Source organism: Anomaloglossus baeobatrachus, chromosome 1 (assembly GCF_048569485.1).
Source record: "Anomaloglossus baeobatrachus isolate aAnoBae1 chromosome 1, aAnoBae1.hap1, whole genome shotgun sequence".
Classification (NCBI taxonomy): Eukaryota; Metazoa; Chordata; class Amphibia; order Anura; family Aromobatidae; genus Anomaloglossus; species Anomaloglossus baeobatrachus.
Window position 1 is genome coordinate 904,135,847 of NC_134353.1, and position 13,294 is coordinate 904,149,140.

General features: G+C 48.6%; 1 protein-coding gene across 2 annotated transcripts in view; it reads left to right on the forward strand.

Annotated features, from left to right (window-relative positions):
* HDHD2 (haloacid dehalogenase like hydrolase domain containing 2) overlaps window positions 1-13,294 on the forward strand; it is a 28,009-nt gene that overhangs the window by 3,458 nt on the left and 11,257 nt on the right. For both annotated transcript variants that reach the window (XM_075327377.1, XM_075327369.1), the window contains exons 2-4: window positions 565-666; window positions 1,844-2,052; window positions 8,830-8,914. In XM_075327377.1, the coding sequence (XP_075183492.1) occupies window positions 566-666; window positions 1,844-2,052; window positions 8,830-8,914 (395 nt within the window). In that variant the 5' untranslated portion in view covers window position 565. The remainder of the gene's footprint in view (window positions 1-564; window positions 667-1,843; window positions 2,053-8,829; window positions 8,915-13,294) is intronic.

Below are 13,294 nucleotides of genomic sequence, written 5' to 3' on the forward strand. Positions count from 1 at the left end.
CTTCTATTGGGAGGTGGTTCAGTGACGCAGCTGTGACGTCGCTGTGACGCTGAACGAACCGCCCCCTTAGAAAGGAGGCGGTTCGCCGGTCACAGCGACGTCGCCGGGCAGGTAAGTATGTGTGACATGTCTGGGCGATGTTGTGCGGCACGGGCAGCGATTTGCCCGTGTCGCGCAACAGATGGGGGCGGGTACCCACACTAGCGATATTGATACCGATATCACAGTGTGTAAAGCGGCCTTCACTGTAAAGTGCGGGTTAAATTTTCCCCTCAAAATATAGTCTATGACGCTCCCTGCGTCAAATGAGGTGTCTGTGCAAAATTCAAAATTTTGTGATTGTAAATGCAATGGTGCGGATTCCTTTAGCGGACATACACATACGCACGCACGCACGCACACACACACACACACACACACACACACACACACACACACACACACACACACACACTCAGCTTTATACATTAGATAATAGTACTATAATATATTTTTTTTTATTTTTTGTTTTTAAATAAAGCCAAAAATAAAAAAGTAAAATATAAACCTGCTTGCTCTTTGTAGAATGGCTGCTCGACGTGCCCTTAAGGCTGTGCTGGTGGATCTAAGTGGCACCCTCCATGTTGAGGACACCGCTATACCCGGAGCTCAGGAGGCTCTGAAGAGGTAGGGGGACATTGTATAATGTTTTCTTCTCTAATCATATTCAAAGAATTAGAAAAAATGGCTGCTTTGTTAAAGAAAAAAAAAGAGAGCCCTGCGCCTGTCCACAGGTGGTGTGTGGTACTACAGCTCAGCCAATTTACTTAAAGGGAACCAATCACCAGGATTTTCGTATATAACCTAAATCCAGTGCTATACTGGCACCATCAGGCTGATTCTATACATACCTGTAGTGGGCAGCTCAGATGTTTAGGTTTTGAAATCCAAGAAAGTAAAATTTATAAAATTGTCAGCTTCTTGAGTGACAGCAGCTGAGGAGCAGATAATATCTGGGGGGTATGCATAGTTGTCCCCTCCCCCTTTTGCAATTAGCATAAGTATTATGGTAGATACTAGAATGTACGGGCTCCTGCCCGGTATGATGTAACTTGTCATGTGATGGGACGTGTTCAAAATGCAGCCTGATGTTTCCAGAGGGAATAAACATTCTTTCTCTAAGTCCACGTGGGCATAGAGTTGATTATAATAGAAGTGGGGGTCTGGGGGTAAGACCCCCAGATGGTGAGGGTGCAGGGGGGGGGCGAAGTCTGCATGATTATAGTGGACAGGAAAAATCATCACCACGCCCATCAACTAAGCCGGTTACGCCCATGACCTGACTGCAGCCCGTACATTCTAGACTCAACCTAAGTATTATACAAACAATTCACTTTGTCTGTTGCAGGACCTGTGGTGAGGCGGGGGCTTAGCCAAACAAAGCCGGATACCAGGTCACATGGGTATGACCTCACACAGGTCCTGCAACAGACAAAGTGAGTCGTTTGTATAATACTTATGCTAATTGTAACAGGGGCAGGGGATAATTATGAATACCCCCCAGATATTATCTGCTTCTCAGCTGCTGTCACTCAACAAGCTTCTGATTTTATAAACTTTACTTTTTTGGATTTCAAAACCTAAACATTCGAGCTGACCACTACAGGTATGTATAGACTCAGCCTGATAGTGCCAGTATGCCACTGGCTTTAGGTTATATACAAAAATCCTGGTGATTGGTGCGCTATTGGTGCAGTATGAGGCATAACCTGCGGACAGGTGTGGCGCTGTTGCTGAACGAACGACCGTGTTTTGTTTTTTGCCCACTTGCTACTGGGTCACTTGTTATGTTTCCCCCTTTTAGATTGCGCGCCGCTCCTGTTACTATACGGTTTGTCACCAATACGACCAAAGAGTGTAAGAGGACACTGCTAGAGAGACTGCGGAGGCTGCAATTTGACATCAGCGAGGACGAGATCTTCACATCTCTGACGGCAGCAAGGAACCTGCTGGAGCAGAAAGATGTCCGTCCCATGCTGCTGGTGGACGATAGCGCCCTGCCCGATTTTGAAGGTAATGGATGGTGGTCATTATATCCAGTACACTGGCCCCAAACTACGTGTAAACGATTTCACCAATAAACACATACAGTGGAACCTCGCTTTACGAGTAACCCAGTTAGCGAGTATTTTGCTTCATGAGCAAAGCTTGTTGTAAATTTGTAACTTGGTTTACGAGAAAGCTTTGCTGTACGAGCAAAATACTCACCGCACACACTTCCGGTTCCGTACATCCACCGCGCTCTAAGGCTATGTGCGCACGTTGCGTAAATTCATGCAGTTACGCTGCGCTTTGTAGCGCAGCGTAACTGCATGCGTCCTGCGTCCCCTGCACAGTCTGTGGAGATTGTGCAGGGGCCGTAACGCACGTGGCGTTTTAGAGCGCAGCGCTTCGGCTACTGCCGAAGCGCTGCGCAAAAAGAAGTGACATGTCACTTCTTCCGTGCGCTTTGCCGGCAGCTCCTGCTCTGTCTATGGCAGGAGCTGCAGGCAGAGCGCACGTTCTCGCCGGCACCATGCGCTTCAGAACGGAGCTTTTCAGCTGCGCTCTGAAGCGCACCTTTTACGGTGCTGGGCTAGTACGCAACGTGCGCACATACCCTAACCCGTTCTTGCAATCCACACAAACACGCACGCACACATATTATGCTCACCTTACCTTCCGTTCCATCGCCGACCTCATGGTTCTTGTAGTTTGCCGCTACAGGATGTGTATCGGCAACCATCGCGACGAGGGAGGAACTTCCTCTGTCAGCCGCTACTCAAAGGCAACGCGCTGGCCAATCAGGCAAGGGGCTCCTGCCTTTGACGTCAGAGCTCTGGCAGCGAAGTTCCTCCCTCGTCGCGATGGTTGCCGATACACATCCTGTACCGGTGAACAGCAAGTTCCAGGAGGCCGGCGATAGAACGAAAGGTAAGGTGAGCATAATATGTGCGTGTGTTTGTGTGTGTTTGTGCGTGTATGGAATGGCACAATAGAGGACCAGGATGGGACATTTAACAAGTTGTGGAATGAATTGTCTCAGCTTGCATTGTTTCCTATGGGAAATCTTGCTTTGCTGAACGAGTAACTTGGTTAACAAGCACACTGCCAGAAAGGATTGTTCTCGTTAACCAAGGTTCCACTGTAGTTTGTTACCATATCGCCTCTTCAGTCAAGGGGTTGTCCACCTTTTGAGGACATTTTTTTTTTTCTTGCCTACAGTTGAAACCAGATGTTTACATACGCCACCTAAGAAGACACATCTGCAGGTTTTTCTCACTATCTGACATGAAATCAGAATAAACCTTTCTCGTTTTAGGTCAATTAGGAACCAAAATTATTTATATTTGCCAAATGCCAGAATAATGAGAGAGAGAGTGAAGGTTTTAAGGCATTTTTATTACTTTTTACAAAGTCTAAAGTTTCCATACACTAAGAGCACTATGCCTTTAAACAATATTGGACAGCCCATATGCTGATGTCATGTCTTTGGAAGCTTCTGATAGGTTTATTGGCAACATCTGAGTTAATTAGAGACACACCTGTGGATTTATATTAATGCACACCTGAAATACACTTCGTCTTTGGAAAGATGTGATTGTTGGGAATTTTAAAGCAGAAGGAAAGGTACCAGAAGCTAATAGTAGGTAGAACAGATGGGTTAGGGCAGGGGTGGGGAACCTTTTTACTGCCGGGGGCCATTTGGAATTTCCTACTAACCTTTGGGGGCCGCACAACATTATCAACCTGAAAAATAACCCTGCTATATTTGGTCAAACGATTAATTAACTCACCCCTATTGTGGTGGCCGGAGCTGCTTCTCTTTGGTACGATTGTGATGTTCGGTGATATTGATCATCTTGTTTCTCACAGCTGCTTTTCCAGGTTTGTCTCTGTCTGGAGATGCTGGGGGCATACACATCACAGGAGGGGCCGGGGCGCATAAATTACAGGAGACACTGGGAGTACACATCACAGGAGGGGCTGGGGCATATACATCACAGGAGGGGCTGGGGCATATACATCACAGGAGGGGCTGGGGCATATACATCAGTAGGGGGCATGGACAGCCCTGGCGGTGGCACAGGCATTACTGGGGACACGCACAGCACTGGGTGGCAGCACGCACTGCACTGGGTGGCAGCACGCACTGCACTGGGTGGCAGCACGGACTGCACTGGGTGGCAGCACGGACTGCACTGGGTGGCAGCACGAGGGAGACAGACAGGTCTGGGGGAACATAGACATCAACAGGAGAGCACGGACTGGGGAGCATAGAAAGCAGTGGGAGGGTACAGACAGCAGTAGCGAGTTAAGAGCACTGAGGGGTGGCACACAGCACTGGGGAGCATGGACAGCATAAGGGGGGCACAGACAGCACTCACCGTGGCATGGACAGCACTGGTGGCAGCATGGACAGCATTAGGTGGTGCGGACAGCACTGGTGGGGGGGCATAGACATCACCCAGGGGGTACAGACAGCACTAGGGGGGGCACGGACAGCAGTGAGGGGTTACACCGCGCTGAGGGGGTACACAGCACTGTGGTGTACACAGCATTAGGGGGTACACACAGCACTAGGGGGTACACACAGCACCTGGGGGTACACACTGTACTAGGAGGTACACAGCACGAGGGGGTACACACAGCACGAGGGGGTACACACAGCACGAGGGGGTACACACAGCACGAGGGGGTACACACAGCACGAGGGGGTACACAGCACGAGGGGGTACACAGCACGAGGGGGTACACACAGCATTAAGGGGTACACAGCACAAGGGAGTACACAGCACAAGGGAGTACACACGGCATTAAGGGGTACACACAGCATTAGGGGGTACACACAGCATTAGGGGGTACACACAGCATTAGGGAATACTCACTGTACTAGGGGGTACACACTGCACTAGGGGGTACACTGCACTAGGGGGTACACACTGCACTAGGGGGTACACACTGCACTAGGGGGTACACACAGCATTGGGGGGTACACACAGCATTGGGGGGTACATACAGCACTAGGGGGTACACACTGTACTAGGAGGTACACAGCACGAGGGGGTATACACAGCACGAGGGGGTATACACAGCACGAGGGGGTACACACAGCACGAGGGGGTACACACAGCACGAGGGGGTACACACAGCACGAGGGGGTACACACAGCACGAGGGGGTACACACAGCACGAGGGGGTACACACAGCACGAGGGGGTACACACAGCACGAGGGGGTACACACAGCACGAGGGGGTACACACAGCACTAGGGGGTACACAGCACAAGGGGGTACACACAGCATTAAGGGGTACACAGCACAAGGGAGTACACAGCACAAGGGAGTACACACGGCATTAAGGGGTACACACAGCATTAGGGGGTACACACAGCATTAGGGGGTACACACAGCATTAGGGGGTACACACAGCATTAGGGGGTACACACAGCATTAGGGAATACTCACTGTACTAGGGGGTACACACTGCACTAGGGGGTACACACTGCACTAGGGGGTACACACTGCACTAGGGGGTACACACTGCACTAGGGGGTACACACAGCATTGGGGGGTACATACAGCACGAGGGGGTACACACAGCACTAGGGGGTACATACAGCACTGGGGGATACACACTGTACTAGGAGGTACACAGCACGAGGGGGTATACACAGCACGAGGGGGTATACACAGCACGAGGGGGTACACACAGCACGAGGGGGTACACAGCACGAGGGGGTACACACAGCATTAAGGGGTACACACAGCATTAAGGGGTACACACAGCATTAAGGGGTACACACAGCATTAGGGGGTACACACAGCATTAAGGGGTACACACAGCATTAGGGGGTACTCACTGTACTAGGGGGTACACACTGCACTAGGGGGTACACACTGCACTAGGGGGTACACACTGCACTAGGGGGTACATACAGCATTGGGGGGTACATACAGCACGAGGGGGTACACACAGCATTGGGGGGTACACACAGTACGAGGGGGTACACACCACTGAGCGGGGGGGGGCAGCGATGGGTTGAGTACTCGCAGTGAGGGGGAGGGAGAGTCACACACACACAGCACAGTTTCGGGAGGCTGGTAAACCTGCTGCAGCTCTTCTGTGTGACTTTATCGCAGCGTGCTGCTTACCCGCCCACCAGAGCACACAGGCCGGGGATAAGCCTAGAATGTATGGGCTGCAGTCAGGTCCTGGAAGTCAGGATCTGGAGAGAGCCCATACATTCTAGCATCTACCCACAGGGCATCAGGCAGTGGGATTTAAAGGGCCGGCAGCCGGGAAAAGTGCGGCTGCCACCAAAGCACAATGGTCCCCGGGAATGTGCCCGGGGGCCGCATAAAATGTCGTCACGGGCCGTATACGGCCCGCGGGCCGGAGGTTCCCCACCCCTGGGTTAGGGCCAGGATAAGCATGGGGGTGAGGTTATTCACGAGGTGGGATGGGGTCAACTGCACAATTGGTGTAGCGTGATTTGGAGAGGAGATGAGTAAGCTCTCCTTCAGTGATGGTGAGGAGGAAGGTTAAGGGGAAAGGCAGGGGTCTGTTATTCATAGGGGTTGTGGGGGTTGATTAGTAAAGACTTGCCTTGTTTGGTTGATCTTGCTTTGGAAATGTGCTGCAAAGTCTTCTGCAGAGATGAGGGAGGTCGGAGGGGGAACAGGTGGGCGAAGGGGGAAGTTAAGTATTGAAGAACTGTTTGGGATTGTGGGATAAAGAAGATGTGAGGGTTTTGAAGTCGTCCTGTCCAGCATAGGTGAGAGCCGACTTGAATGGGAGGGTTGCTTGTCGGAATTTGGTGAAGTCTTCTTTCGAGTGCGTTTTTTTTTTCCAGCGCCAATCTGCAACCCTGGACACTTGCCAAAGCTTTTTAGTGAGGTTATTGTGCCAGGGCTGTCTATTGATTTGTCGCACTCTACCAGGCACGAGGTGGGACTGAGTCAATAGCTGATGCCAGTGTGGAGTTGTAGAAAACGTGGACACCATTTGTGTCATGGAGTGAAGATATAGAGGTAAATCGAATGGTATATGTAGAGGACAGCAGTAGAAGAGAGTCAGAAAGCGGATGTGTGTCAAAGTGTGCGAGGTTTCTGCTAGGGGGTGCTAGCTGCTGGACTTTAGGGGCAGGCAGAGGACAAGCATGAGCATGCATGAGAAAGTGAGTAGATGGTGGTCAGATAGGGGGAGAGGTGAGGTTGTAAGGTTAGATAGGAGCAGAAGGGGTTGAAGATGAGGTCTTGTGTTTGTCCGTCTGTGTGGGTGGATATGGAGGACCACTGAGTAAGACCAAGGGATTAAAGCGAGGTACAGGAGTTTAGAGGCTGCCAACTGGCGGGTATCAGTGATAATATTGAAGTCAACCATAATGATGACCGAGACTGTCAGTAGAGAGAAAGTGAGGAAGCCAGGTGGTGAATTGGTCAATAAAGGCAGCGACCATTCCTGAGGTTGGTATGTGACGGCCACTTGGAGGTTGCAGGTGGAGTAGATGCACTTCAAAAGAAGGGAGGGTGGTGGGGGGATTGAGTTGAAGGTCCAGTTGTTAGAAAAGAGAAGACCCACTTCTCCACCATGTCCTCCTATTTAAAGGGAACCTGTCACCAGATTTGTCCCCCTATAAACTGTGGCCACCCCCAGTGCGCTCTAATATACAGCATTCTAGAATACTGTATATAGGTGCTCAAGCCGATCTGTATAATGTAAAAATCATCTTTTATTATACTCACCTGTGGGGAAGTCTGATGGTTGTCGCTGGCCTTTGTTCCAGCGCCTCCTCTCTTACTTCTATCGCTGTCCTCCTTCATTGCTTTGTGGAGATGACGCGTCCTACATCATCCACACAGAGGTCTCCATTTCACTCCTGTGCACGCATGCTTCTCTCTGTCCTGCCGAGGGTAGAGCAAAGTACTGTAATGCGCAAGTGCAGGGAAAGGTTGAAGATCGCCCGCGCATGCACACTACAAAGCTTTGCTCTGCCCTCAGCAGGACAGAGAGAAGTGTGCATGCGCAGGAGCGAAATAGAGACCTCTGTGTGGATGATGTTGGTCACGGCATCTCCACAAAGCAATGAAGGAGGACGGCGGCCCTGAGCAGAGACGAGGCGCCAGACCCAGAGCAGTGACGCCCATTGGAACCGACCGCTTTATTTTTTATGTTATACAATGCGGCTGGGCTCTTATATACAGTATTCTGGAATGCTGTATATAAGAGCCCACTGGTGGTGGCCGCAGCTCATAAGGGACAAATCTGGTGACAGGTTCCCTTTAAACATTCCGAGATCCATGATATTCTAGGGGCACAGAATGATTGTGATAACATTCATCCTGCGTTCCTGGAAGTGTTGTCATCCTGTTTGAACAACGATTAAACTTGCGTAGTAGATTGTTGATCGGCCGCTGTACACGCAATGTTAGTCTAGTTCTAGTCTTTCCCTATCTTGTATTGTGACCCTTCTGATGCTTATCGGAAAAAAATTAATCAAAATCTGAATCAAGTAAATCCCCTGCGGATATTGTTGCAAAAAAAAAAAAAAAGAAGGCCTCACATGCTTTAAAAATGAACATGAAAAAATAGGAACCAGAAAAGAAAGGGTTACAGCAATATCTGACGCATGGATATAATGGGACGGAGGGCAGGGAGTTTAATACCGGGGCGAGAATTAGAGGTTTTGCATTGATGAGAATTTCCTCCCTGGGCTTTGTACTGAAGCGTGACTAAATGATAGATGCCACGTACAATTCAATTACGGCAGAGTCTCCCGGCTGTGACCTCTCTCTTCTCCGCTCGCAGGAATCGCCACGGACGGTCCCAACGCGGTGCTGATAGGATTAGCTCCAGAACACTTCAGCTACCAGCGCATGAATCTGGCCTTCAGGTGAGTCCTGGCCTGATTGCGTCTTATTGGCTGGTTACTTCTTAACAGATGGATTCATCCTCCGAGATCCAGATCCTCCGAGTCCCCGCCAACGTGCCCAAATCTGCTCCAGAATAAGGAGCCCCCACAGAGACGTGCGTGGCCGACAGTGCCCCCATTACCTGTCCACTCCAGACGCCAACTTAAAAGGGGCGGATGAAGGCGATGTTATGACCCAGGAGAAGACTTTATCTGCTGGACAACCCCTTTAAAGTTTCGTCATGGAGCTCACAGATATAGCGGTGCGGCTCCCTGTATGTGCCCCGTACATGACATTTACCTGATCTGGCAAAATACTGCAGTGGCCGAAATAAGAAAGTGTGAATGGGGCCCGAGGCGAAAACCGCTCAGGAATGTAGAAATGGTGGAGCGCCTCGTATCAGGGCAATTTTTAGCCGTGCTGATTAAAGACACTTATAGCCACTTTATACAGTGTGTCCACCCATATCCTGTCCACCGCTATTAACTTGAGAACGGCGGCAGCTATAGGCATAGAAGTGGTGTCTAGGTATAGTAAAGTAGCCATGCGCTACGCAATGAAACCACCTATAGCGCCACCTGGTGGAAAAGAACAGAGTTAGTATTTTTATCTCGAAAACGGAACGAGATAGAGCAAAAAGTGAATTACAAAGTTGCTGGGCATCATCAATTCAATACGAATCCACACTTTGCATACAGAAATGCTATGATTAGAACGTGTAAAACTCACAAGGCTGCGGACGTGAAGCGATACCTCATGGAGACCTTCCTACAAGTCATTGGGTATGGTGGCTGTGTGGAGTGGCCTCCACACTCACCTGACCTGACCCCATTGGACTTCTTTCTGTGAGGTCACATCAAACAGCAGGTGTATGCGACCCCTCCTCCAACATTGCAGGACCTACGACGACGTATCACAGATGCTTGTGCAAACGTGTCACCTACCATATTGCACAACGTGCAGCAAGTCCAGATGTGCATTGCAGCTGACGGGGGCCACTTTGTGCATCAAAGTTAAATGAGCGCCATATGCGTGACCAGCATTCAATGTATTGGGGGGGTCATGGGTTTCATATCATAGCATTTCTGTATGCATGGTGTCGATTCGTATTGAATTGATGATGCCCTACAACTTTGTAATTCACGTTTTTCTCTATCTCGATCCGTTTTCGAGATAAAAATGCTAACTCCGTTGTTGTCCACCAGGTGGTGCTATAGGTGGTTTCATTGCGTAGCACATGGCTACTTTACTATACCTAGACACCACTTCTATGCCTATAGCTGCCGCCGTTCTCAAGTTAATGGCGGTGGACAGAATATGGGTGGACACACTGTATATTGGCTGCTCTCTGACAGATGAAACTTTTTTTTTTTTTTTTTAAACTATTAGAGATTTTTTTTTGCACCTTTTTATTTATTTTCAACAAGTAAGAATTTACTAATCTGGGAAACATTTTTTTTTTATTTAGTAAAGAAAATTCCATTTCATAGAATTTTATATTTATCTATTTCTGTCTATTCATCTTCCTATCTACCGTATATGTCTGTGTCCATTTATTTGTCTCTGCATCTGAGATCTCTCTCATATAAAAGTATCTATCTCTAGCTAGAATCTATTTATCTTATATCTTATTTCATAGTTTTTTTTCTATCTCCGTCTCTCTCTGTCTATTTAATATCTATCTACTTAGCTAACCCTATCTATATGTTTTTCTAAAAAAAAAATCCATCCATCCGTTTATCTATCCATCCTTCCATCTATCTATCTATCCATCCCTCCATCTATCCATCCCTCCATTTATCCATCCCTCCATCTATCTGTCCATCCCTCCATATATCTGTCCATCCCTCCATATATCTGTCCATCCCTCCATTTATCTATCCATCCCTCCATTTATCTATCCATCCCTCCATTTATCTATCCATCCCTCCATTTATCTATCCATCCCTCCATTTATCTGTCCATCCCTCCATTTATCCGTCCATCCGTCCATCTATCTATCCGTCCCTCCAATCTATCTGTCCCTGCGTCTCTCTGTCCCTGCGTCTCTCTGTCCCTGCGTCTCTCTGTCCCTGCGTCTCTCTGTCCCTGCGTCTCTCTGTCCCTGCGTCTCTCTGTCCCTGCGTCTCTCTGTCCCTGCGTCTCTCTGTCCCTGCGTCTCTCTGTCCCTGCGTCTCTCTGTCCCTGCGTCTCTCTGTCCCTGCGTCTCTCTGTCCCTGCGTCTCTCTGTCCCTGCGTCTCTCTGTCCCTGCGTCTCTCTGTCCCTGCGTCTCTCTGTCCCTGCGTCTCTCTGTCCCTGCGTCTCTCTGTCCCTGCGTCTCTCTGTCCCTGCGTCTCTCTGTCCCTGCGTCTCTCTGTCCCTGCGTCTCTCTGTCCCTGCGTCTCCCTGTCCCTGCGTCTCCCTGTCCCTGCGTCTCCCTGTCCCTGCGTCTCCCTGTCCCTGCGTCTCCCTGTCCCTGCCTCTCTCCGTCCCTCCATCTGCCTATCTTGACAGCTCCTATAGGGTCCTAAATCAGATATCTGGCCAGTTACGTATCTATGTATTTCTCCATCCCCTTATATAAGAAACAAATTAAATGAAAATAAAATGAATTAAAAAATTTCTGGAACAAAAAAGAAAAAAAAAAAAAATGAAAATGAAGAGTAGGTTGAATAATACATAAAAAAAGGTAAAATGAATGAACATCTTGGCAAAAATCGAAAAGTAAAAATGATCTGTGTTGTCACCGCTAAGAATTTAATTTATTGTATGCTACATCTTTAATATATTATTATAAAATATATATATATATATATATATATATATATATATATATATATATATATATATATATATATATATATATTTTTTTTTTTAATACATTTTATTGTTTTCTGTGTTGTTGTTTTTTTTTTTGTTGCTCAAAATTCCAACACAAAAAAATAGAAAACTGAAGATGTTGTGTCCTCACACTATCCAGACTTGCCTTCACCCTCCGGGTGCTTGCAGGGTGCGGGAGGTCAGGAGGTGCAGGGACATCAGGCCCCGGTTTTATCTAATCTCCCTTCTCCTCTTATCTTATCACCCCGGATCTGCCGGTGATATAAAGCCATGTTCTCGGGTGAATTGCCGCCTCCTATAACTTATATGCTGCATCATTCACATCTCTCCTTTTCTTTATAGACGCACGCTAAGGGCAGAGTGAACCCCGCTCTTGCCCAGGTCAATGGTCTTACTGCCATTTGCCCATGTAATAACCCATTCGCCACCATCGCGTGTATTCTAAGTGTCCTATCAATGCTCCACCCAAGACTCGGGACCCCCATACTGGTGACCTGCGATCATGGATAGGCATAAAATGCCCTATATGGGAAAAACCCCTTTAATAACGGCGAGCCTCCATTCTCCATCCTCATCCGTTAGTAGGCTATTTTGAGCTCCGTCCTGCGTCCTCGGTGGGTGGGCACCACAGATCTGCTGCGCATGCGCTGGAATCTGCGCATCCACAAGCCCAGCCTTGCGTACTAATAGTCAGTGGCCACTGTAAACCCTCTAAACAGTGGAGTGGGTCGGAATATGAGGTCACTCCGGTCTGTATTTCAGAATAGGACATCATTGCGGAGGTTTCCCACTCGGCGCGCCATAACATGGGACAGAACGCTGATTTCAAGTGAGCAGTGTCTCATTTTCGCCATGGTAGCATTATAGGGTGATTAAAGGGGTAATGCAGAAAATCCCCAGGGTTGGAGTTTGTTTTTTGTTTTTTTTAAAATAAACTGTACAGGACTTTCCTCACCCTCCCCAGGTCCAGCTTCCAGTCGCAACAGCTTCTCCTGGTGTCTTTATTCTGCAGTACTTGTGCAGAGCAAGTGAGCTCAATAGTGGGCTGCAGATAACAGACACAAGACTCAGAGCTGGACCTGGGGAGGAGAAGTAAGGCCCCATTTTTGTTTAGTTTTTTTTAAATAAAACTATACAGTACTTTCCTCACCCTCCCCAGGTCCAGCTTTGAGGCGCCATAGCTTTTCCTAGTGTCGGTTATTGCCTGCAGCACTCATGCTGGCTACTCAGGTAGAGCCAATGAGCTCAATAGTGGGCTGCAGATAATAACAGACACAAGACTCAGCGCTGGACCTGGAGAGGAGTAAAGCACCATTTTCTTTGTCGCTCCTAATTGGGAGACCCAGACAATTGGGTGTATAGCTACTGCCTCCGGAGGCCACACAAAGTATTACACTTAAAAGTGTAAGGCCCCTCCCCTTCTGGCTATACACCCCCCCGTGGGATCACGGGCTCCTCAGTTTTATGCTTTGTGCGAAGGAGGTCAGACATCCACGCATAGCTCCACTGTTTAGTCAGCAGCAGCTGCTGACTATGTCGG